At 43.5% G+C, this 21,604-nt stretch overlaps 1 protein-coding gene across 13 annotated transcripts in view; it reads right to left on the reverse strand.

Annotated features, from left to right (window-relative positions):
• Nucleotides 1-21,604, reverse strand: part of PBRM1 (polybromo 1) — a 2,726,611-nt gene that overhangs the window by 404,937 nt on the left and 2,300,070 nt on the right. For 9 of the 13 annotated variants that reach the window (XM_044078866.1, XM_044078877.1, XM_044078870.1 and 6 more), the window contains one exon: nt 542-694. The exons of the other annotated variants lie outside the window; for them this stretch is intronic. In XM_044078866.1, coding sequence (XP_043934801.1) covers nt 542-694 — 153 coding nt within the window. The remainder of the gene's footprint in view (nt 1-541; nt 695-21,604) is intronic. 13 annotated transcript variants of the gene reach the window in all.

The raw sequence follows: 21,604 nt of genomic DNA on the forward strand, positions 1-21,604 counted from the left end.
GATGCTGTTTAGGCTTCTGGCCTTGGTATGGCTAGTAGAAAATTTTAAATGTCTGAATATCTTAAGCGCTTTCATTGTGCCTTCAGCTAGGAATGGAAGGCTGCTTCCCCTTTAATGAGCATCTTTCCATCACATATGTGAGGGTGACTCAAGGGAAAGACAGTGCACAAGGAGGAGGTTGTTTTACACAAGAGAGGTGATGAGTACAATCCACTGTTGTGGGGGAAGTTCACAGAGATAAGGCCTGCTGACCCACAGTAAGTCACAGAAGACAAACACATGTAGCTAGCTAGAGTTACTAAAAACAGCCTGAAAAACACAGTTTAAGTTAGTGAAACTGACTTTGTCAAACAGCAGCTATGATTTCTGTTTTATGCATATAAAAGCAAATACAAGTTAGGCAGTCAAATCCCCAGTTGCAATTTGGTTTTACAAAGCAGCACAGGATCCTACATAAACCGTTTTGCAACAAGCTGGTTAAATAAGAACAGCAAAAGCATTAGAAGATGCAATGATGAGTGAATGATGACAATATTCTTACCCGGTGGTGGGATGACTGGAATGCCAGGCGGAAGAAGATGGGGTGGTGTAGGCACCCCTGGATGAAGTGGCGGCATGCTGCCCAGGTTGACCATGCCATCGACTGGGCCCTGCAAAGTCGGCATAACAGGTAGAGGGTACCCACCTATCATGCCTTTAAGGACAATACAACAAATTTCAAACATGCATCAGTAACATGCTACATAATCTAAACAAAAGCATGCATGACAAGCAGAAAAGCAGAGCAAGCATGATGCAAAAAAACAGCAACGAGCAATATGGATGGATTATGCAGAGAAACCACAGCTTACCATTTTAATAACGCACACACTGATGACAAAGGAAATAAAAAGCCAGTTTACATGTTTGACATGAACGTAAATGTGGGCATGGCGCACAACCACATAAATGCACTAGTGTTTTCTTAAACATGTTTGTCTGGAAACTACTTATTTATCCATTTGTTGCACAGCTCACATCAGTGTAGCCATACATACTTAAACACCACTCCATTTTACAACTTAGCAGTGAAAGAACCAGATGACAGTAAAACTTCAAGTGTAACATTAACATGGAATGTAAGTGACAACTAAATCATAATTATGTTCCATAACAAAAAATAAAGATTTTTGCTCTCTGAACTCCTCATTTTTCCTTTGCTTTATTAGATGCTCCTCTTCTCTTTATGCACTTACTCAAGTCATTAGAGAAGCTGTGATTGAACCCACATTCCAGCAGGTTTAAGACTGTTTTAATGCTGCTTCCTCATCACCTATTAACATATAGTACTGTAATAAAAGGCACTCATCATAACAGCATATGACGTAATAATTACATGTGGGTATATCAACTAAATTTCTCCATCCAGCTTAAAACATCTCACAGTTAAACCACCTGCTTTAACACAGTATGGTCATTAGTAAAAAATGATACAGCTCCAAAGTCACAAATCTTTGAAACAAGCAGACTACCACTAAAAAGGAACAAGGTACAGTAAAACAGGGTCAGCAACAATTTAGTAACACAAGTCTGGCAACCTTTCAATAGCCCATGGCAAGTTCCTGGACAGGCATGGAGATGCTTCCACAGTTTTGTAAGGACGAATGACTACTAGCAGGTGACTAGTCCAGTGCAAAGCTTACAGTTTTTCCAAGGAAAACAGCAGTTAAGCTTCCACAAATTTTCTACAGATAAAAATAACCACAGGTTGCATGGTCTCATCTAGGAGAAGCTCAAAAACTGCATGATACTTTGGTACCCACACTGCAGACAAATGCAACAACACAGCATCATTAGGTAGCAGAAGACCAAATGCATCAAATTAAGAAGCAGAAGTTGGAAGAAGTGCGATGGTATCTTGTATTGCTTTGCTGCAGCTGCATGCCTTTTTGTACTTTTTTGGCTAACATTACATGCTGTTGGAAAAGTTAACTTACCACAACAGTAGATGGTTGAACAGATCACGGCTACAATAGCCATAAAGAATAGTTGTGTAAAATCTTACCATGACCGTAGATGTCCTTCTCTTCCATGTTGCAGTACTGTTAGTATGGTATTCTCCCGCCTCAGGCGACCCGAATGCTGGTTCCTATGCAAAAGCTTAAGACTGGTTGCTGTTGGTGTGTGGGATGTCACACACAGGGCCATAAACCAGGAGTCTTAAATGTGACGTCTGCACACACACACACACACACACACACACACACAGACCTCAGAACTAACTGCCCAGTCGGACAGTGGACTAGGTAGAGCCAAATGATGTCCTCCAGACCGGTAAAATGCCATAGACAGCCCAGTGAGACCATAGCCTAGGAGGTGCCCTAGGGTGTTCCACAGACAAATTAAAAGAATACAGGGGGATGGTGTGAGGGAAGGAGTACTGCAACATAGAAGAGAAGGACATAGTACAGTTGTGTACACTTACCATAAATGTAGATGTTCAAGTGTATTCACTGTTGCAGTCATTACATTTGGGATATTTGCTTGCAGGTAGCCTTCAGTCGGCCTGATTATCAAAGTCTTGGGTCCTGCATCGGTTGCTGTCTCATTTTCCATGACGTCAGGTAGTCAGGGGTATAAAGCATGCAGCAGACGCCATTACATCAGTTTTTCTTGCCCCAGATGTCAGGTGCCCACATAATGGGAAGCAATTTTTATTTATTTTATTTATTTTGTTTTATTTATTAACCAGGAGGGTCCGACTGGACACAGGTCCATTTTCAGCGGAGGCCCAGGGAGAAAAGCTCCATGTTACAATAATAGATTAATACAATACAAAGCAATCAATGAAATTTAAAGTAGGACAGAGGAACATTACATGGCATGTGATAACTATAGTAGAATGTACAATTAGTATAGGCGAGGAGAGATTAACCCCCTCCCCTACAATTTTTTTTTCCACTTCACATTCACAAAAACATTAATAATTTTTTTTTTATATACAAGGTTACACCTCCAACAAAAAACAAATACACCAGAAAGCTTTAAGCATAGTAAACAAGAATAGAGGTATAGCCAATAGAAATCAGGGGGCTGGAGGGAGGGTAACCAGGACTGCAACAGTGAATACACTCGAACATCTACATTTATGGTAAGTGTACACAACTGTACTATGTTCTTCGTGTTTCAATGTTGCAGTCATCACATTTTGGTAGATTCCCAAAGCTAAGGAAGGAAGGAGGCAATTAGATAGCATTAGGACCAGTTATAAGGTCCTGCAAGACTGCAGTGGCAAAACCAGCTCTAGATTTTGAAAAAAAAATGGCAAGTGGTAATGCTTGGTGAAGGTATGTACAGAACTCCAGGTAGCAGTTTCTAGGATGTCCCTGGTAGGGACTCCTCCGAGAAGGCATGCAGCCCTGGTGGAATGTGGTCTTATCCCCTGTGGGGTAGGTTTTCCATGGTGGTTATAGCAGAAATGAATGCAGTGGCCTATCGACTTAGAAATGGTTTGCTTTGGAATGGCCTTCCCCTCTGCCCCTGCAGCAAATGCAACCAGCAGCTGTTCAAATTTTCCTGAGAGACTTAGTCCTGTCCAAGTAAAATCTAAGTTGTCTGTGCACATCCAAGGAGTGCAGTATTTGCTCCGCTTTGTTCTGTGGATTAGAAAAGAAGGTTGGCAAATGAATGGACTGATTAAGGGCCACACTGGATACCACCTTGGGCATAAAGGAGGGATTGGTCCTGAGGGACACCCAGTCCGCATGAAAGATGATGAAAGGCTCCACTGCCATGGGAGCCTGTAATTTAGACACCCTTCTTGCTGAAGTGATGGCTAGAAGGAAGGCTGTTTTCCAAGAAAGGAATTTCAACTCTGCATTTGCAGGTGGCTCAAAGGGAGGTACAGTGAGCTTTTCCAATACAATGTTAAGGTACCATGCTGGAGTAGGGGCTCTCCTGGGTGGTCTTAAGTTTTTGGTCCCTCTGTGGAATTGCTTCAGCAGTGGATGAGAGAAGGGGTGTGGCTCTGTATTATAATGAGCTGAAATGGCCGAGACATGAATTTTGATGGAAGAAAAGGAAAGGCCCTTGTGAAGCATCTCAGTTAAGTACTGAAAAATGTGTGGTAGATTGGGCACTGGTGTGTCCATCCCCTGAGTCTGGCTCCAGGAATAGAATCTTTTCCATTTTTCAGCATAGGATTTTCTAGTACTAGGCCTCCTTGCCTCCAGAATGACATCCATCACTTGCTTACTGAGGGATGGTAATGGAGAGATCAGGTAATTAGCCAGGTTGCAAGGTTCAGGGTATGAAGCTGTAAGGTGCAGAATCTGGCCCTCCTGCTGGGACAGCAGGGCAGGGGTCTGAGGCAGGTGCCATGGTTCCAGAAGTGACACCCTGCGCAGGACGGGGTACCAGTGTTGGCATGACCAGTCTGGTGCAATAAGTATTGCCCTTGGTTTGTCCTGTTTGATCTTTAGAAGTACTTAGGAAAGGAGAGGCAGAGGGGGAAAGGCATAAACTGATAGGTTTTTACAGGTAAAGGACAGGGCATCCACTTTCCAAGCTTGTCTGTGGGGAGTCCTTGTGCAGAATTTGTCCAATTGGTAGTTCTGACGGGAGGCAAACAGGTCTATCTCTGGGCTCCCCCTCCATTTGTTTCTCAAAATGTTGAATATCTTTGGTTCCAGTTTCCACTCGTCTGGGTCCATGAGATTTCTGCTTAGGTCGTCTGCCAGTGTATTTAGCTTGCCTTGCAGGAATTGAGCTTGTAGGTGCACTAGGTAGCTCAAGGCTGTGTTCCACAGAGCCATGGCTAGTCTGCAGAGAGGGTATGAATGGGTTCCCCCCTGCTTGTTTATGTACTGCATAACAGTGGTGTTTGTCCATCTTTACCAATAATTGTCCTGGAAGAAAGTGGTCCTTGATGGCTGTCAGAGCATTCTGTACAGCTAACATTTCTTTTTGATTGATATGCAGGTGCATTTGACTCTGGTTCCATTTGCCCTGAATGCACTGCCCTGCCACGTTAGCCCCCAATGAATAGTCTGATGTGTCTATTAGGGTTTGGGCAGCAGGGGCTAGAGTGAATGGCAGTCCCTTGTTGTGGTGGCAGGCCTCTGCCCACCAAAGGAACTCTGTCTTTAAGCAAGGAATGACAGGAATCATTAATTCTAGGTCCTGAGAATGTTGATACCATAGGCTTTTTACATACCATTGTAGTTTCCTCATATGCAGTCTTGCATATGGAATTAGTAGAATGCAATAGGCCATGAACCCCAGGGTTTGCATAATTTTCCTTGCAGATACCTGGGTCTTTGTGGCCAGTAGTTTGAAGTAGGCTGTCAAATGAACTTGTTTCTCTGGCTTGAGGTAGGCCATCTGGGAAGAAGTATTCAAGCTTGCTCCCAGGAATACAATTTGTTGGCAGGGTACTAGATGTGATTTATTTTTGTTTATGGTGTACCCCAGAGAAGTTAGTAATTTCTTTACCAATGCCAGATTTAATAGTATGTCCTGGCTTTCTGCCTGAATTAGATAATCGTCCAGGTATGGATATATTTGAATATTTCTTTGCCTGCAAAATGCACTGACTAGAGCTAGGCACTTTGTGATTACCCAGGGTGCAGTAGATAAGCCAAAGGGCAGTGCAGAGAACTGATAGTGCATGTAGCCTGCTCTGAAGCATAAGTATCTTCTGCAAGATTCCCTTATTGGGATGTGCAGGTAGGCTTCCTTTAAATCCGATGTTGCCAACCGGGCATTTTTGCCTAGCATGGGAAGCAGCTGATGAAGAGTTAGCATTCAGAATTTTGGGATTACCAAAAAAGTGTTTAGGATAGACAGGTCCATGATAGGACGCCAGGAATTGTCTTTTCTGAGTACCAGGAAAAGTCTTGAGAAAAAACCTTGCCCCCATTCCTCTTCTGGGACAGGCTGAATAGCCCTGATGCTTAGAAAAGAGAGAACCTGCTTTTGAGCCTCTGCCCACTGATTTGGGGGTAGGTCTGACCAACCATATGGGATTGGTAAGGAGAGGAAATGGAATCTGTATCCTTGGGAAACTAATTAAAATAATTAAATTAATTTGGCTTGGGTAATGAATTTCCAGTTTTTTGCATGCAGGGCGATCTTTCCCCCTAAAGGAACAGTCAGTTGAGCAGGGCTTGGAAGGTTTAAAGTTAAGTCATTGTGACAGTTTACCATGGGGGGGTGTCTTACTACTCCCAGCTTTGGAAGTGGGAGCCCCCCACTGCTTAGGCCTGTGAGTAACTTGAGACTGAAGCCTGGGTGGTCTGCTGGTTCTGGGTTTGGCCTGAGAAGGTCTGGAAGAGGCAGGAAAGGACCAATTCTTAGAAGGTCAGTGCCTCCTAAATCTGGGAGGCTGTACTTGCAGGAAATCTTTAACAGTTTGCACATATTTATTTATTTTTATTCATTTTATTTACATTTGTTGACCGGGAGTGTTCGACTGGACGTAGGTCCATTTTCAGCAGAGGCCCGGGGAGAAAAGCTCCACAGTTAAAATAAACAGACAGTAGTTGCATTGGATTACATAGTGATTAACAATATAACATAGCAATTACTTACAACATATTTACAGATGAAGAACATAGTACATCTGTAGACAACTAGAATCTTTATCTGTGAAGTACATAACAGACATTAACAAATGTTACAAGAAGAAGTTCCTGCTGTATAATAAGTACTAGGCTTATGAGCATCTGAGCTTGCTATAATCAAGGTAGTTAGTGGAGTGGAAAGAAAGGTAGTGGTTAGATGGGGTGGGTGATTTTAGAGTGGGAGTTGCAAGGGCATAGCCAGCATGTTTTTAGGTGTGCTTTTAGTAAAGATTTGAAGTGGGTGCATGATGGTACGGAGGTAATTGTGGGTGGGAGGGATTTAGCTTCTTCTTCCATCTTTTTAAGTACTTCTTATGCTTTGTTGCCAAACAGGCAGTCTTGGTTTAAGGGAACAGCTAGTAATTTAGCTTTAACATGATCTGGCAAAGATTGCTCCTTAAGCCAAGCATGCCTTCTAAGTACAGACCCAGTGACAGCAGCCCTGCAAGATGCCTCTAATAAATCAAAACCACATTGCAAAGTATGTTTTCTAACTTGTTCAGCAGAATGCATTAAATCCTGTAATTCTTTATTTTCAGCACAGTCAGGCATCAACATCGTTTTCTGTTTAAGCAACCCAATAATATGCTGCTGATACTTTAGCATATGAAACTGGCAGTTTAAAGTCCTAATGGCCAAAGTTGCAAGTTTATACCTTCTTACCCCATCTGTCCAGGTCCCTGGAATCTCTATCAGAGGGGGTAGGGTTTTTTGGCAGTAGTAGCCTTAATGCCTTTGGTTCCTTGTGAAATGGTCTCAGGATCCGCAGAAGAATTCTTAAAGAGGAACTTGTGAGAGTCAAGTACTCTGTAATACCAGTCAGGTTTTCTGGGAGGCGGAGGCAAAGTGTCAGGGGCCGGGGCTAGATTCCAAGAAGGCATCATCTACAATGTCTAGTGCAGGAGGGATAGCTAAAGGCCTGTGTTGAGGTAGGAGTAAAAATTCCCTAAGCCTCTTTTTGGAGTCAGAGTAATCCTGGCTTTCCCAGCGGAAATGCTCCCTAAGAGCATGCAAAGTTTCACCAAAAGAGAAATCCTCTGGAGGGGAAGCAGAGGGAATGGAGTCCTTTGCATCAGAATCCTCATAAGTAGATAAGGGCAGCACCTGGTCATCAGAGAAAACAAATTTCAGAATCCTGACCAGAAGAATCAGGAGGAAAATCAGTTCTACGTCTCTTAAAGGGAGAAGGGTTTCTTCCCTTGATTAGAGTAATAAGGTCTTCAGCCATTCTTATCATTTGTTTTTTAGGCATAGGGGCCTGGCCATGCGGTCTGGGCATCGGTTTTCTAGGCATGGATTGAGTTTTAGGCCTTGAAGAAGAAGATGGTGTCAGTTTAATATGCAAGTCAGTAAGCCTGAATACACCCACAGAAGCCAGTGCCTGCACAGCGGCTCCGGACCTATCCAAGGTAGACATTTGCAGGTTCCAGTCGAAGAAGCATCTCGCAGCATACCGGACTCTGAATGGGTCTCAGTAGAGGCCTGCGAATCTGAAGTAGCGGGTATCAGGGGCTGCGAAAGCGCCTTACTGAGTACCGGCGAACTGGCGACTAGCTTAGAAGTGGTGTTGTCGGCAGCCTTGAACCTATGCGGTCTGTCTCTGTCTTTATCTTTGCATTTTTTTTGGAATGTCGGTAGTCGGGTGGCTTAACGAAACCATTTCTGGATAACTGAACTGAGTACCAAAATATTTAGATGCGAAAATGAACCAACGACGAATAATTTGAGGTTTGAATAAGGCACAAAACCGACAGCAAGGTACATTGTGGTCTGGGCCTAAGCAAAGAATGCAGTACGAATGAAAATCTTTATGAGGTATTTGCTTTCCACAAGAAATACAATTGTTAACTTTTACTGACATCGGTTTACAGCAAGAAAAAGGATTCCCCAACGGGGTACTCAGCTTAGTTGAAGACTTCGGATCTGAAACTTGAAAATGAAAATTTCAGGAGTCTGCTGACCGGCACCTGCAAACTGCTTCTGCTTCAGGCACCGCACAGCAAGAAAGACTGATGTAATGGCATCAGCTACATGCTTTATACCCCTGACTACCTGACGTCATGGAAGATGAGAAAGCAACAGACGCAGGACCCAAGACATTGATAATCAGGCCGACTGAGGGCTACCTGCAAACAGATAACCCAAATGTAATGACTGCAACAGTGAAACACGAAAAACATCTATGGTTATGGTAAGATTTTACACAGCTATTCTATGTCCTTCTATTCCCATGTTGCAAGTATTCTTAGTGTGGGAGAGTATCACAGCTTAGGAAGGAGGAAGGGTGGCGATGGAGGTAGCAGATTCCAGAAATCTCTGCAGGATTGCCATAGAGAAACTTGCTCTGGAGATATGGTCCAATTTGTAGTATCTGGTAAAGGTGTGTATAGTGGACCAGGTGGCTGCCTCCAGAATGGAACCTGTATCCAGGCCTTTGAAGAAGACTTTGGAGGATGCTATGGCCCTAGTGGAGTGTGTTCTTACCCCCTGAAGTAATTTCTTGCCATGGTAGGAGTAGCAGAACAGACAGTTTTCCTGATCTAACAGGAGACCGTTTGTTTGGACACTGCCTTGCCCAGGGCCCTGGGATGAAAGGATACAAAGAGTTGATTAGATTTCCTTATGTACTTAGTTTTGTCTAAATAAAATCTTAGCTGCCTGTGCACATCCAGGGAATGGAGTATTCTCTCACTGTCATTGGTGGGAGAGACAAAGGAGGTGGGTTGGTGGATGGACTGATTTAATAACAGCTCGTTGACCACTTTGGGTATGAAAGAAAGGTTAGTGCGCAGGATCACCATGTCTTTGTGGAAGATAATGTATGGGGGGACAAGCCATGAGTGCCTGTAACTCTGACACCTTTCTAGTTGAGGTGAGAGCTACCAGCAGGATTTTCCATGTGCACATTTGTAGTGTTGAATAACTGGCTGGTTTGAATGGGGCCACTGAGAGTTTTATCTAGAATAAAATTTAGGTCCCAAGGCAGTGGAATGGGTTTCCTTGGTGGCCTGATGTGCAAGACCTCTTTCAGGAACAATTTAACATATAACCTGGAGAGTAGAGGAGGGTCTAAGGGTAATCAGGCAGAGATTGCAGATAGGTGGACTTTCACTGAGGAGTATGAAGGGCCTGCCTTGATAAGTTCACACACAAGCTAAGACTAGAGGGACATTCACTAGAAAGGGATCGCTATGACTTTGGAGACACCATTTGGAAAATCTTTCCCATTTTAAGTGCAGGATCTCCTTGCGTTAGGTTTCCTGGCCTCCCTCAGGACTGAAAGCATGGCCTAAGAGTAGCAGTGTCTAAAGGGTATTAAGTTTATCACCTAGAATGTTAGACACAGCATTTCCATGTGGAGGTGGATAAGTGTTCCCTTCTGCTGTGTGAGTAGGTCCACCTTGTGGGGTAACTTGTGGTGACTGCCCTTGGCAATGGATAGTAGAAGGGGGAACCAATGCTTCTTTGCGAATAGGGAGTCACCAGCAAGATTTTTGGCATGTCCCTCCTGATCTTCAAAAGGACCTTTTGAATGAGAGGGAAGGGTATACAAAAACCGTCCTTTCCATGAAATGTGATGGCGTCCACTCTCCAAGTTAGTGGGAAGATGTCCTTGGTACATTTTTTCAGTCGTCTGTTCTTGGGTGCAGGCAAACAAATCTATTTGAGGTGTGCCCCACTGGTGGACAATGTCTAGAAAAACCTCTCTGTTTAACATCCACTTGTGATGCAGAGAGGATGATCTGTCGAGAGCATCCGTCTGGTGGTTCTCTCAGAAATGTATGTAGGCTGCCTGCAGAGATAACTTGTTTTGGGAGGCTAGGTCCCAAATCTGGATTGCTAGCCTGCAGAGGATATAGGACTTGGTCCCCTCACTGTTCGTTGATGTACCACATGACTGTGGCGTTGTCTGTGAAGATTTGAAGGGGACTTGACTGAAGAATGGGAAGAAAGGTTTTCAGTGTCAAAAGGACTGCAGTCATTTCTCAGACAATAATGCGCTTTTTCTGAAGGGGTGACGGCCAGCATTATTGCAGCTTGAGACCCTTCATAGTAGCCCCCCAGTCCAGGACTGATGCATCTGTGTGCATGTACTGAGCTGGTGAGTGAAGGTGAAGGGGAAGTCCTGGGTTCATTTGAACTTGTTGGATCCACTACCTTAACTATGCCTTTAGGCAGGGTAGGAAGGGAATCTGGAATTCTAGAGGGTGGTTGTGTTGTGATCACACATTCTTTAGATACCATTGCAGTTTTCTTATTTGCACTCTGGCTAATGGTAGCATAGGAATGGCAGCTGCCATAAGGCCCAGAAGTCGCAGAAATTGTCTTACTGATAGTTGGTGGACCTGAAGCAGATCCTGGAAGTGACCTGTAAGGGAAAGTACTTTGTCCTGAGGGAGTAAAGCCTTCATCAGGTCTGTTTGGATCCTGCAGCCCAGAAAGATTTTGTCCTGCTGTGGTGCTAGGGATGATTTGGGGAGATTGAGGGTGAACCCTAGACCTTGTAGCGGAGACATGGCAAACTGCAGATTTTTTTTTTTAGGGTAACTTCTTTTTCTGCAAGAATAAGTATATCGTCTGGGTAGGAGTATATTTGAATGCCTTTGGTTCTGCAGGAGGCTATGGCTGGAGCAAGGCATTTGGTGAAGACCCTAGGTGCAGTGGATAAACCAAAGGGCAAGGCAGTAAACTGAAAGTGAGAACAGGGTCCAGTGAAAAGCAACAGCTTCTTGTTGAGAAGGTTTTATAGGGATGTGAAGGTAGGCCTCCTTCAGGTCTAGAGTGACCATGAACGCCTGTGCTGGCAATAGTGGAAGTACAGTTTGGAGGGCTAGCATTCTTAAGGATGGGACTTTTAGGAAGAGATTTAAAAAGGACAAATCCAGGATTGGCCTCCACGGTCCGCACTTTTTTGGTACTAGAAATAGCCTTGAGTAAAAGCCTTTCCCATCCTGTCCTGGGTGGACAGGTTCTATGGTTCCATGTCAGTAGATCTTGTATGTCTGACATAAGGTGTAGTTGGGTTTTGGGGTGGGAATGGGATCCCCCACGAGGGGGTCATTTCTTTACAAGAAAGGAAGTATCCCTGTTCTACTACTGCCAGGACCCAGCGATCTGAAGCAACTGTTCTCCAGAGGAGCAAGCAGTGGGGGAGATGGGCAAGGCAGTCACTCATTGTTGGTGCCATTTCTGTCATGAAAAGGCTGTCTGGGGATAGGCTGAGAAGAGGCTGGTCTGGTAGAGGTCTACCTCCTCATTCCTCTCCTATGCCTGGAAGAAGCAGCAGCATTGGAGGGTGTTCTTCTGACATAGGTGGACTTAGCTGGATAGTTTCTGTAGTATTTGGGTATAGGGGATAGTATTTGGGTATAGGGGATACCAGAAGGTGCTTAATGTCCTGAAGCTCCTTGCTTTTCTCCTGAAGATTCTTAAACAATTCAGCAGACTGCTTCCCACACAGAAGATTGTGGCCTAGGGTAGCATCACGAATTTTGGATTTGAATTCCTCAGGCAGGGGCTGAAGTCGAAGCCATGAATATCTGCAGAACACAGAGGCAGATGCAGCAGATCTAGCAGAAGTTTCTGCTGCATCATAACTGCATCTGATTGAGTGTCTGGCCACCTGAGACGCCAGCGACAGTTTTGATGCTACCTCAGTCTTGATAGGACAGTGTGGCAGGGAAGATAGGAGTGTAGATGCTTGGGATGCCAAGTCCAAGGCATACTTAATCATATGAGTTTGGTAATTAATAGTTCTGAAGGCTAAGGTGGAAGAAGTGTAAACCTTCTTCCCTAGCCTGTCCATGTTTTTGCTGTCTTTGTCAGTGGGCAGAAGGGATGAGGATGGGATCAGTCTTGACCTCTTGTCTGGGGCTACAGCAATCACTGCAGGGTCTGCCAAGGGGGGCTTCACAAGAAATTTGTGGTCATCAGGCACCTTGTAGAAACAATCATGTCTTTTAGGATCATGGCTAAAAATCAGAATTGTTAGATGAAGTAAATTGATCCAGGTATGCAGGTATAACTTGGGGAATGGCAGAAAGTGAAGGAGATTCAATTTACAGTAGGTCAAAATATCTTCGAGTTTCAGTCATTTGGGAAGTATCCCATTTGAAATATTCTTTCATTTTAGTTATGGTCTCCCCAAAACTGATGTCCTCAAGATGGATTCCTCAGAATTTCTTCCTCTTCTTCATGGGAAGTACGAGAGAGTGTAGAAGTAGCTGAGGCAGGCCTTGGGCTTAGCACTGGTATAGTGGAGGGAGAGGAGGCTGAGGGCCTAACAGCCATGAAGGCCTGAATCAGAGACTGAGTAAAAGATTGGCAGTCAGGAAAAGTCCCTCAGGAGTGGGAGATAAATGTTTACTTTTTTTGTTTTCTTTTTAAAGGAGTAGATTTGGGAGAAGGCCTAGGCTCAGGGGCCTGAGCTAAAGCAGAGGCTTCAGATTCTGGTGTTTACTGGATCGTGGTTCCCCCTCGATTTCAGTGGAAACTGAAGTTGGAGTTATCTCTGTGGACATGCCGGCCGATACTTCAGAAATGGCTACCTCAAGGGGAGCCAGTGAAGTAGACTGAGCTAATGAATGTCCGACGACAGAGAGGCAGAGGAAGCAGGCCATGAAACATTGGCCTTTTTCTGGGGTAGTTCCACCTGGGTGGCTGACTCGACATCCTAAGTGCTAATTTTTTGTGTCTCTGATTTTCCAAGTAAAGATTAAGAGTGGCGAGATGACTTCTAAGGGTCTTGGGGACGAAGGACTGGCAAATATCACAGGCGGTATGGTTGTGTTCCCGGCCTAAACAAAAAAAATGCAACAGTCATGGGCATCTTTATGTGGAATTTTGATGTCCGCATCAGCATTTACCCTTCTTAGCGGACATTGGCTACAAAGGAACAAGCAAACCAAGCTCAAACAATAGTAATTGAAAGGTTCCCCAACAGGGTAGTTACCTTTAGACATCTTGGTAAGTAGCAACAGCAACCAGGCTTAAGCTTTTGTATAGGAACAACTGTTCGGGTCGCCTGAGGCGGAGAATCCCACACTAAGAATACTGCAACATGGGAATAGAAAGACGTTTATATGGTACATTTTCTGCCAAAGATATTGGACATGCAGCCAGTGGTACAAAGCTTTGGGTTATTTCCTCACACACTGTATGTCCTTGGTTAGCTTAGCAGTATTTGTTTGTAAAAGACAGATGTATTTGTCTGTCACAAATCAGACATTTCTTGCTCAAAAAGGAAGCTGAAGACTGAAGCCCACCAGCAAGTTAGTGAAAACCAATAAAGACTGTCATGTTAGGAGAGCAAAGATTAAAAGTACCACACTCTGACCAGGAAGGAAGGAAAGAAAAAAAGAGAAGCAGCTGGTTGGGTGCTAATTCTTCAACAGTGAGTTAGGTGAACATCTGCCATTATAGGAAGTTATCCTACACAACTGTATGTTCTTCAGTAAAACACTGTAGCAGTAGCCATAACTTAGGAAGAACGGATGGATGGAGAAGATCCACAGTCAAGAAGTCCTTATAGTACTACTATTAGAAATCTTGCTCTGGCTCTTCAGACCAAATCTAGCTAGTAGTTCCTAGTAAAGGTGCCCAGAGAAGACCAAGTAGCTGCTTCTAGGATAGATCTAGAGTCCACCCGTTTCCAAACAGCCTCATATGTAACATCAGCTCTGGCAGAGTGAGCTTTGACTTTCTGAGGGGGGATTTTACCATGATGAGAATAACAAAACTGGACTGCCTGAGACAGCCATTTGGAAAAGTTTTGCTTAGATACTGACAGTCCTTTTTCCCTATCAGAGACAAAAAGTTGGTTGGATTTCATAAAATCTTTAGTGTTATCCAGGTAAAATCTAAACTATTTATTGATGTATAAAGTATGCAGGATTCTTTTTCTTCTGTTATGGGGATCAGAGTAGAATACAAGGAAGATGAATGGTCTGATTTAAAATAAATCCAGAAACAACCTTAAGCAGAAAGGAAGGGGTGGTTCTAAAAACTCCTGCCTTTGTGGAAAATAAGAAAAGGTTGTGTAGACATTAAGGCCTGTCAATTCAAATATCAGTCTGCTGAAGTCACAGCAATAAGCAAAACGTCTTCCATGCGACACATTCTACAGCAGAACTGGCTGCAAGATCAAAAGGGGACAGAGTTAATACAAGACTGGATATGTAAGGAAAACAGGTGACCTCCAGCATGAGAAGCAGTCTGTTCTCACTTCTTTATTTGTTAAAAAAACAGGTTAATTAAGTAAGTTCCAGCATTCAATTTGGAAACGGTTAAAAGCAGTCAAAACTTCAAGCGTCACTAGGCTTTTAAAATAATAATAATGAAAAATCTAACTAGTCACTGAAAGAACTCATCTTTATTCCTACATGATAAGTGCTTTCATCCACTAATGTTCAAAACTAATTAAGATGCAACCTTAAAATGAGCTTTGGGTACCACCCTACAGGTCTGTCTCGAAAACAGTTTACTATCAAAAGGCCGATTGGACTACGAATTGGAAACACCGAACGTCCTAGTTCAACATTTGAAAATAATGAAAAAAAAAAATGTTGAACTCGCAACAGCGAATGCACACTAGCGTTGTGGATTCAACATTTTGAATGCAGATCGCACTATAGTGGGGATCGGGAAATGTACCCTTTCCCTCACTGTAGTGCGATCTCGGAGTTTGTATATATAATTAGCAGGGGGGGGGGGGAGGCAGCCAAATGAGGGAACGTTCGTTGCTCGTGACCGGAAGTGTAGTATTTTCGGTAAAGTCGATATTCCTGAGAGGTCAACTTTCCTGAAATACCTTGTTCGGTCATGTTTATGTTCGTAGATTTGATTTCCAACATTTCGGGTTGGAAATATGCCCATTCACATGTTGCAGGCGTGTGATTTTGATAGTACACCCTCAAAAACATTGGTGGAAAAATGTACCTTCATGATTGGGGCAAACTAACATAGCTAATTAGCATGTCCAACATAGTGCTTCAGTGGGTTAAACAGCAACAATAGGGACCAGACCTTATGAACACAGAGTAAAAGCACAGATCTGAAACCAGAAACAGAAAAAAACAGAATAAACATAATATAAAACAACCAACCATGTGCTCAAAATGTAAATCAACAACCCCTTTCCCAGCCAACAGATTGTCCTCAGAATTCAAAAACAGAATCCTAAAAGTAAATCAAAGAAGAGAACACCCAGTTAGCATCTTCAAACCTGGGTCGGAGGCTTTTTATGTGGTTAGCCTATCATGAGTCACCCCATACTAAACTCATGTTTATGGATGCTTTTCAATTTTGACTTATGGCACTGTTGTTTGGGTAAGGATATATTTTCAATGGGTAAAGTCATTTTTGAAAAGTTGATCTGATGAAGTCCAGTTAGTTTTCTTTTTAGCTCAGTATGGTTTTCTATATAAGCAGGTCTTCTAGCCTCATTCAACACCTATTGTACACCCTCAGGAAAGAAAATGTGTCTATATGGGATCAAAAACTTATCCATACTATCAGATGGAGATTTAGAATGTTGGGATGCATTAGGGATCCCTTGGGCTGTGCAAGTAAATCCTCTCTGTGAGGAAGATTTTGATGATTGCCCCTGGCCATATGCATGAGAAAGGAGAATCCATATTGTCTGGGCCAAAAAGGGGTTACAAGAAACATCTCTGGCATTGAGATCTTGATCTTTAGAACAACTTTGGATATCAGAGGAAAGGCAAAGAGAAATATTCCTGTCCACAGAAAAATAAAACTGTTTTTCAGGCCTATTTGTAGTGTCCTAGAAAGCACAGTTGTGCACACTTATCATAAATGTAGATGTTAGAGTGCATTCACTGTTGCAGTCATCACACTTGAGTTATCTGCCTGCAGGTAGCCCTCAGTCGGCCCGAATACCAGAGTCTTGGGATTTCTGTGTCAGATACTATCATGTCTTCCATGACGTCAGGTCGTCAGGGGTATAAAATATGCAGCCAATGCCATTACATCAGTTTTTTCTTGCCCCAAATGTCAGGAGCCCCAAAATAGGAAGCAATTAAATGGTGTGGAACACCTCCAGTAAAAAGTAAACACCCCTGCCATAAAAGATGGCCATAAAGAGGATAGGTAGAAAGGATAGAGAAAGCCAGGGGGCTGGAGGGAGGGAGGGAAACCAGGACTGCAAAAGTGAATACCCTCGAACATCTACATTTATGGTAAGTGTACACAACTGTGCTATGTTCTTCGTTTTTCACTGTTGCAGTCATCACGCTTGGGTTGATTCCCCAAAGCTGAGGAAGGGTGGAGGCAGTCAAGAAGTGTTAGGACTGGCTAGCAGGCCTTGTAAGACTGCTGTAGCAAATCCAGCTCTGGATTTAGAAAAAAGTGGTAATGTTTGGTGAAGGTGTGTACAGAACTCCAGGTTGCAGCTTCCAGGATGTCCCTGGTAGGGACTCCCCTGAGAAATGCTGTAGAGGTTGAGGTAGCCCTAGTGGAATGAGTTCTGATCCCCCTGTGGGGTAGGTTTTCCATGGTGCTTGTAGCAGAAATGGATGCAGTGTGCTATCCATTTGGAAATGGTTTGCTTTTAAATGGCCTTGCCCTCTGCCCCTGTAGCAAAGCTGACTAGCAGCTGGTCAGATTTTCTGAAAGATTTAGTCCTGTCAAGGTAGAACCTAAGCTGTCTGTGCACGTCCAAGCAGTGCAGGATCCTTTCCCCTTTATTCTGAGGATTAGGGAAAAAGGTTGGCAAATGGATGGATTGGTTTAAAGCCACACTGGATACCACCTTGGGCATAAAGGATGGGCTAGTCCTGAGGGAAACCCTGTCAGCATGGAAAATAAAGTACAGTTGTGTACACTTACCATAAATGTACATGTTTGGGTGTATTCACTGTTGCAGTCATTACATTTGGGTAATCTTCTGGCAGGTTGCCCTCAGTCTGCCTGAATAACAAAGTCTTGGATCCTGCGTCGGTTGCTGTCTCCTCTTCCATGACGTCAGAGAAATAAAAGATGCAGCTGATGCCATTTTAATCAGTTTTTCTTGCCCCAGATGTCAGGTGCCCCCCCAAATGGGGAGCAAAATATATATATATAAACAGTAAATATATAAATGCACCTTAGAAACAAAAAATTTACCTTCAACTAAAAGCAAATACACCGCAAAGGCTTTTGAGTATAGTGAAGGAAAGAAAAGGTATAGAATGAGGGATGGCGGGTGGGTAACCCGGACTGCAACAGTAAATACACTCGAACATCTACATTTATGGTAAGTGTACACAACTGTACTGTTCTTCATGTTTCACTGTTGCAATCATTACATTTGGGTAGAATCCCAAAGCTATGGATTGGAGGATGGAACTAAACAGCATTAGGAGCAGCTATAAGGCCCTGCAGGACTGCAGTGGCAAAGCCTGCCCTGGATTTAGAGAAGAGAGGTAAATGATAATGCTTTGTGAATGTATGAACAGAGCTCCAAGTAGCAGCTTCTAGAATGTCTTTGGTTGGGACCCCTCTGAGAAAAGCTGCTGAAGTAGAGGCAGCCCTGATGGAATGGGATCCAATCCCCTTGGGAACAGGTTTACCATGGTGCAAATAGCAGAAACAAATGCAGTGGCTTATCCATTTAGAAATAGTCTGCTTTGATATAGCCTTCCTCTCTGATCCTGCAGCAAATGCTACCAGTAGTTGCTCAGACTTTCTTAAAGATTTTGTCCTGTTTAAGTAGATCCTTAGTTGTCTGTGTACATCCAATGAATGCAGAATCCACTCCCCCTTGTTCTGTGGATTTGGGAAAAATGTTGGCAGGTGAATGGTCTGGTTAAGAGCCACACTGGACACCACCTTAGGCATAAAAAAAGTATTGGTCCTGAGGGCCACCCTGTCCGGGTAAAATATAATGAAAGGCTCCACTGCCATGAGAGCCTGTAGTTCTGAAACCCTTCTTGCTGAAGTGACTGCCAAAAGAAAAGCTGTCTTCCAAGATAGAAATTTTATATCCGCAGTAGCTGCTGGTTCAAAAGGAGGCAGGGTGAGTTTTTCCAGCACAAAATTGAGGTCCCATGCAGGAGTTGGTGTTCTCCTGGGAGGTCTTAAATTTTTGGCCCCTCTGAGATGCTGTTTAAGCAGTGGATGAGAAAAGAGGTGAGGCTCTGTGTTGTAATCAGCTGAGACGGCAGAGGCATGGATTTTTATTGCAGAAAAAGATAGGCCCTTGTCAAGCATCTCAGTTAAGTATTGTAAAATCTGAGGAATATTGGGCTTTGCTGTGTCTATTCCTTGTGCTTGGTTCCAAGCACAGAATCTCTTCCATTTATCAGCATAAGATTTTCTAGTACTAGGCCTTCTGGCTTCCAAAATGACATCCATCACAGGTTTACTGAGAGATGTGGTTTGAATAATTAGTTGATTAGCCATACTGCAGAGTTTAGAGCTGAGTGTGCAGAATTTGATAGTTCTGCTGAGACAGTAGATGAGTTTGAGGCAAGTACCACGGAGGAAGGTGTGACATATTCCTTAGAAGCGGGTACCAGTGCTGGCGAGGCCAGTCCAGAGCAATTGGGATTATTTTTGTTTTTTCCTGTCTGACTTTTACTAAGACCTTGGAGAGTAGAGGCAGAGGAGGAAAGGCATAGACTGATAGGCTTTTCCAGCTGAAGGATAGAGCATTCACTTTCCATGCTTTTTGTGATGAGTTCTTGTGCAGAATATGTTCAACTGATAGTTTTGGGGAGAGGCAAATAGATCTATGTCTGGGCTCCCCCATTTCCGTGTTAACATGCTGAAGATTTGTGGATCCAGTTTCCATTCGTGCGGGTCCATAAGATTTCTGCTTAGGTCGTCGTCTGCCAGAGTATTTGGCTTTCCTAGCAGGAATTGAGCTTGAAGATGTATTTGGTAAGTCAAGGCTATGTTCCACAAGGCCATGGCTAGTCTGCAAAGGGGGTAGGAATGTGTACCCCCCCTGCTTGTTTATGTACCACATAACTGTGGTGTTGTCCGTCTTTATCAGTAGTTGTCCTGGATGAATTAAGTCCTTGAAGGCTGTCAGAGCATTCTGAACAGCTAGCATTTCTTTCTGGTTGATATGCAGATGCATTTGATTTGGGCTCCATTTGCCCTGAATGCATCTCTTCCTGCCAGGTGGGCCCCCCAAGCATAGTCTGATGCATCTGTAATTAGGGTTTGGGTGGCAGGGGGTAGAGTGAATGACAGTCTCTTGTTTTGGTGACATGTCTCTGCCCACCAAAGAAACTCCTGTTGTAGGCAAGGAATGAGAGGAATCATTGTTTCCAGGTTGTGACAATGTTGACTCCATAAACTTTTTAGGTACCACTGAAGTTTCCTCACATGCAGTCTCGCATATGGAATTAATAGAATGCAGGATGCCATGAACCCCAAAGCCTGTAGAATTTGTCTTGCAGATAAGTGGGTTTTTGTTGCCATTTGTTTGAAGTATGTTGTCAATTGCCTTTGTTTGTCTGGCGTGAGGTAAGCCATCTGGGCAGTTGTATTTAGGCTTGCACCCAGGAATGTAATTATTTGAGAGGGTACCAGTTGTGATTTCATTTTGGTTATGGTGTACCCTAGGGCATGCTAGAAGCCTTTTCACAAACGCCAAATGTTGAAGAAGAGTGTCCTTGTCCTCTGCTTGAATGAGACAATTGTCCAGATAAGGATAAATTTAAATGTTTCTTTGTCTGCAGAATGCAATTACTGGTGCCAGGCACTTTGTAAAAACCCTGGGCTCAGTAGATAAGCCAAAGGGCAGTGCAGAGAATTGGTAATGTAAAAAACCTACTTTGAAGCGGCGGTATCTTCTGCATGATTCCCTTATTGGGATATGCAGGTATGCCTCTTTTAAGTCTAGAGTTACTAACCAAGCATTCTTGCCTAGCATAGGCAGTAGCTGTTGTAAAGTTAGCATTTTGAATTTTGGAATGTCCAGAAACGTGTTCAGAATCGATAAGTCCAGTATTGGATGCCATGAATTGTCTTTTCTGGGTACCAGGAAAAGTCTTGAATAAAATCCTTGTCCTTTTTCCTTTTAGGGTACCGGTTGAATAGCCCCCATATTCATGAGGGGCATGACTTGTTTCTGGGCCTCTGCCCACTGGTTTTGTGGCAGATCCAGCCATCCGTTTGGAATTGGCAAAGTATGGAAATTAAATCTGTACCCCTGGGATACTATGTTTAATACCCACTTTTCCTGGATAATTAACTGCCAATTTTGAGCAAAAATGTTAGTTTTCCCCCAAGGGGGCTGCCAAAAGATAAGTGCTTGGAAATGGTAGAGGAAAGTCATTGAGACTGCTTACTGTAGGGTTGTGCTTTGTTTCCTCCAGATTTGGAGGTGGAGGCACCCCATTGTTTTGACCTGTGACTGATATCTGGAGCCTTTTGAGTGCCTGGGTTTGCCCTGAGTGGCTCTGTTGGACACAGGAAAGGACCAATTTTTAGTAGGCCAGTGCCTACTGATCCTGGGTGGCTGCACTTGCAAGAAATCTTTTACAGTTTGCATAGATTTAGCTTTGTCTTCCATTTTCTTTAAAACCTCTTCTGCCTTATTACCAGAGTATCATGCTGCAAAGGGGCATCCAACAATTTAGCTTTAACATGATCAGGCAGATTTTGCTCCTTGAGCCAGGCATGCCTTCTAATCACAGATTCAGTAATGGTGGCCCTACAAGAAGCCTCTAAGGAATCAAAACCACAATGCAAAGTATGCTTTCTAACCTGTTCTGCTGAATGCAATAAATCCTGTAACTCTATTTTCTACACAATCAGAAATCAACATCATTTTATATTTCAGTAAGCCCATAACATGCTGTTGATATTTAATCATATGAAACTGGCAGTTTAAAGGCCTGATTGCCAAGGTTGTAGACGTATAAACCTTCTTACCCCATCTATCCAGCGCCCTGGAATCTCTATCAGAAGGGGTAGGATTTTTGGTTGTAGAAGCCTTAACACCCGTGGGACCCTGAGAAATAGTCTCAGGATCAGCAGCAGAATTT

Source organism: Protopterus annectens, chromosome 7.part1 (assembly GCF_019279795.1).
Source record: "Protopterus annectens isolate FY-2018-M chromosome 7.part1, PAN1.0, whole genome shotgun sequence".
Taxonomy (NCBI): Eukaryota; Metazoa; Chordata; order Ceratodontiformes; family Protopteridae; genus Protopterus; species Protopterus annectens.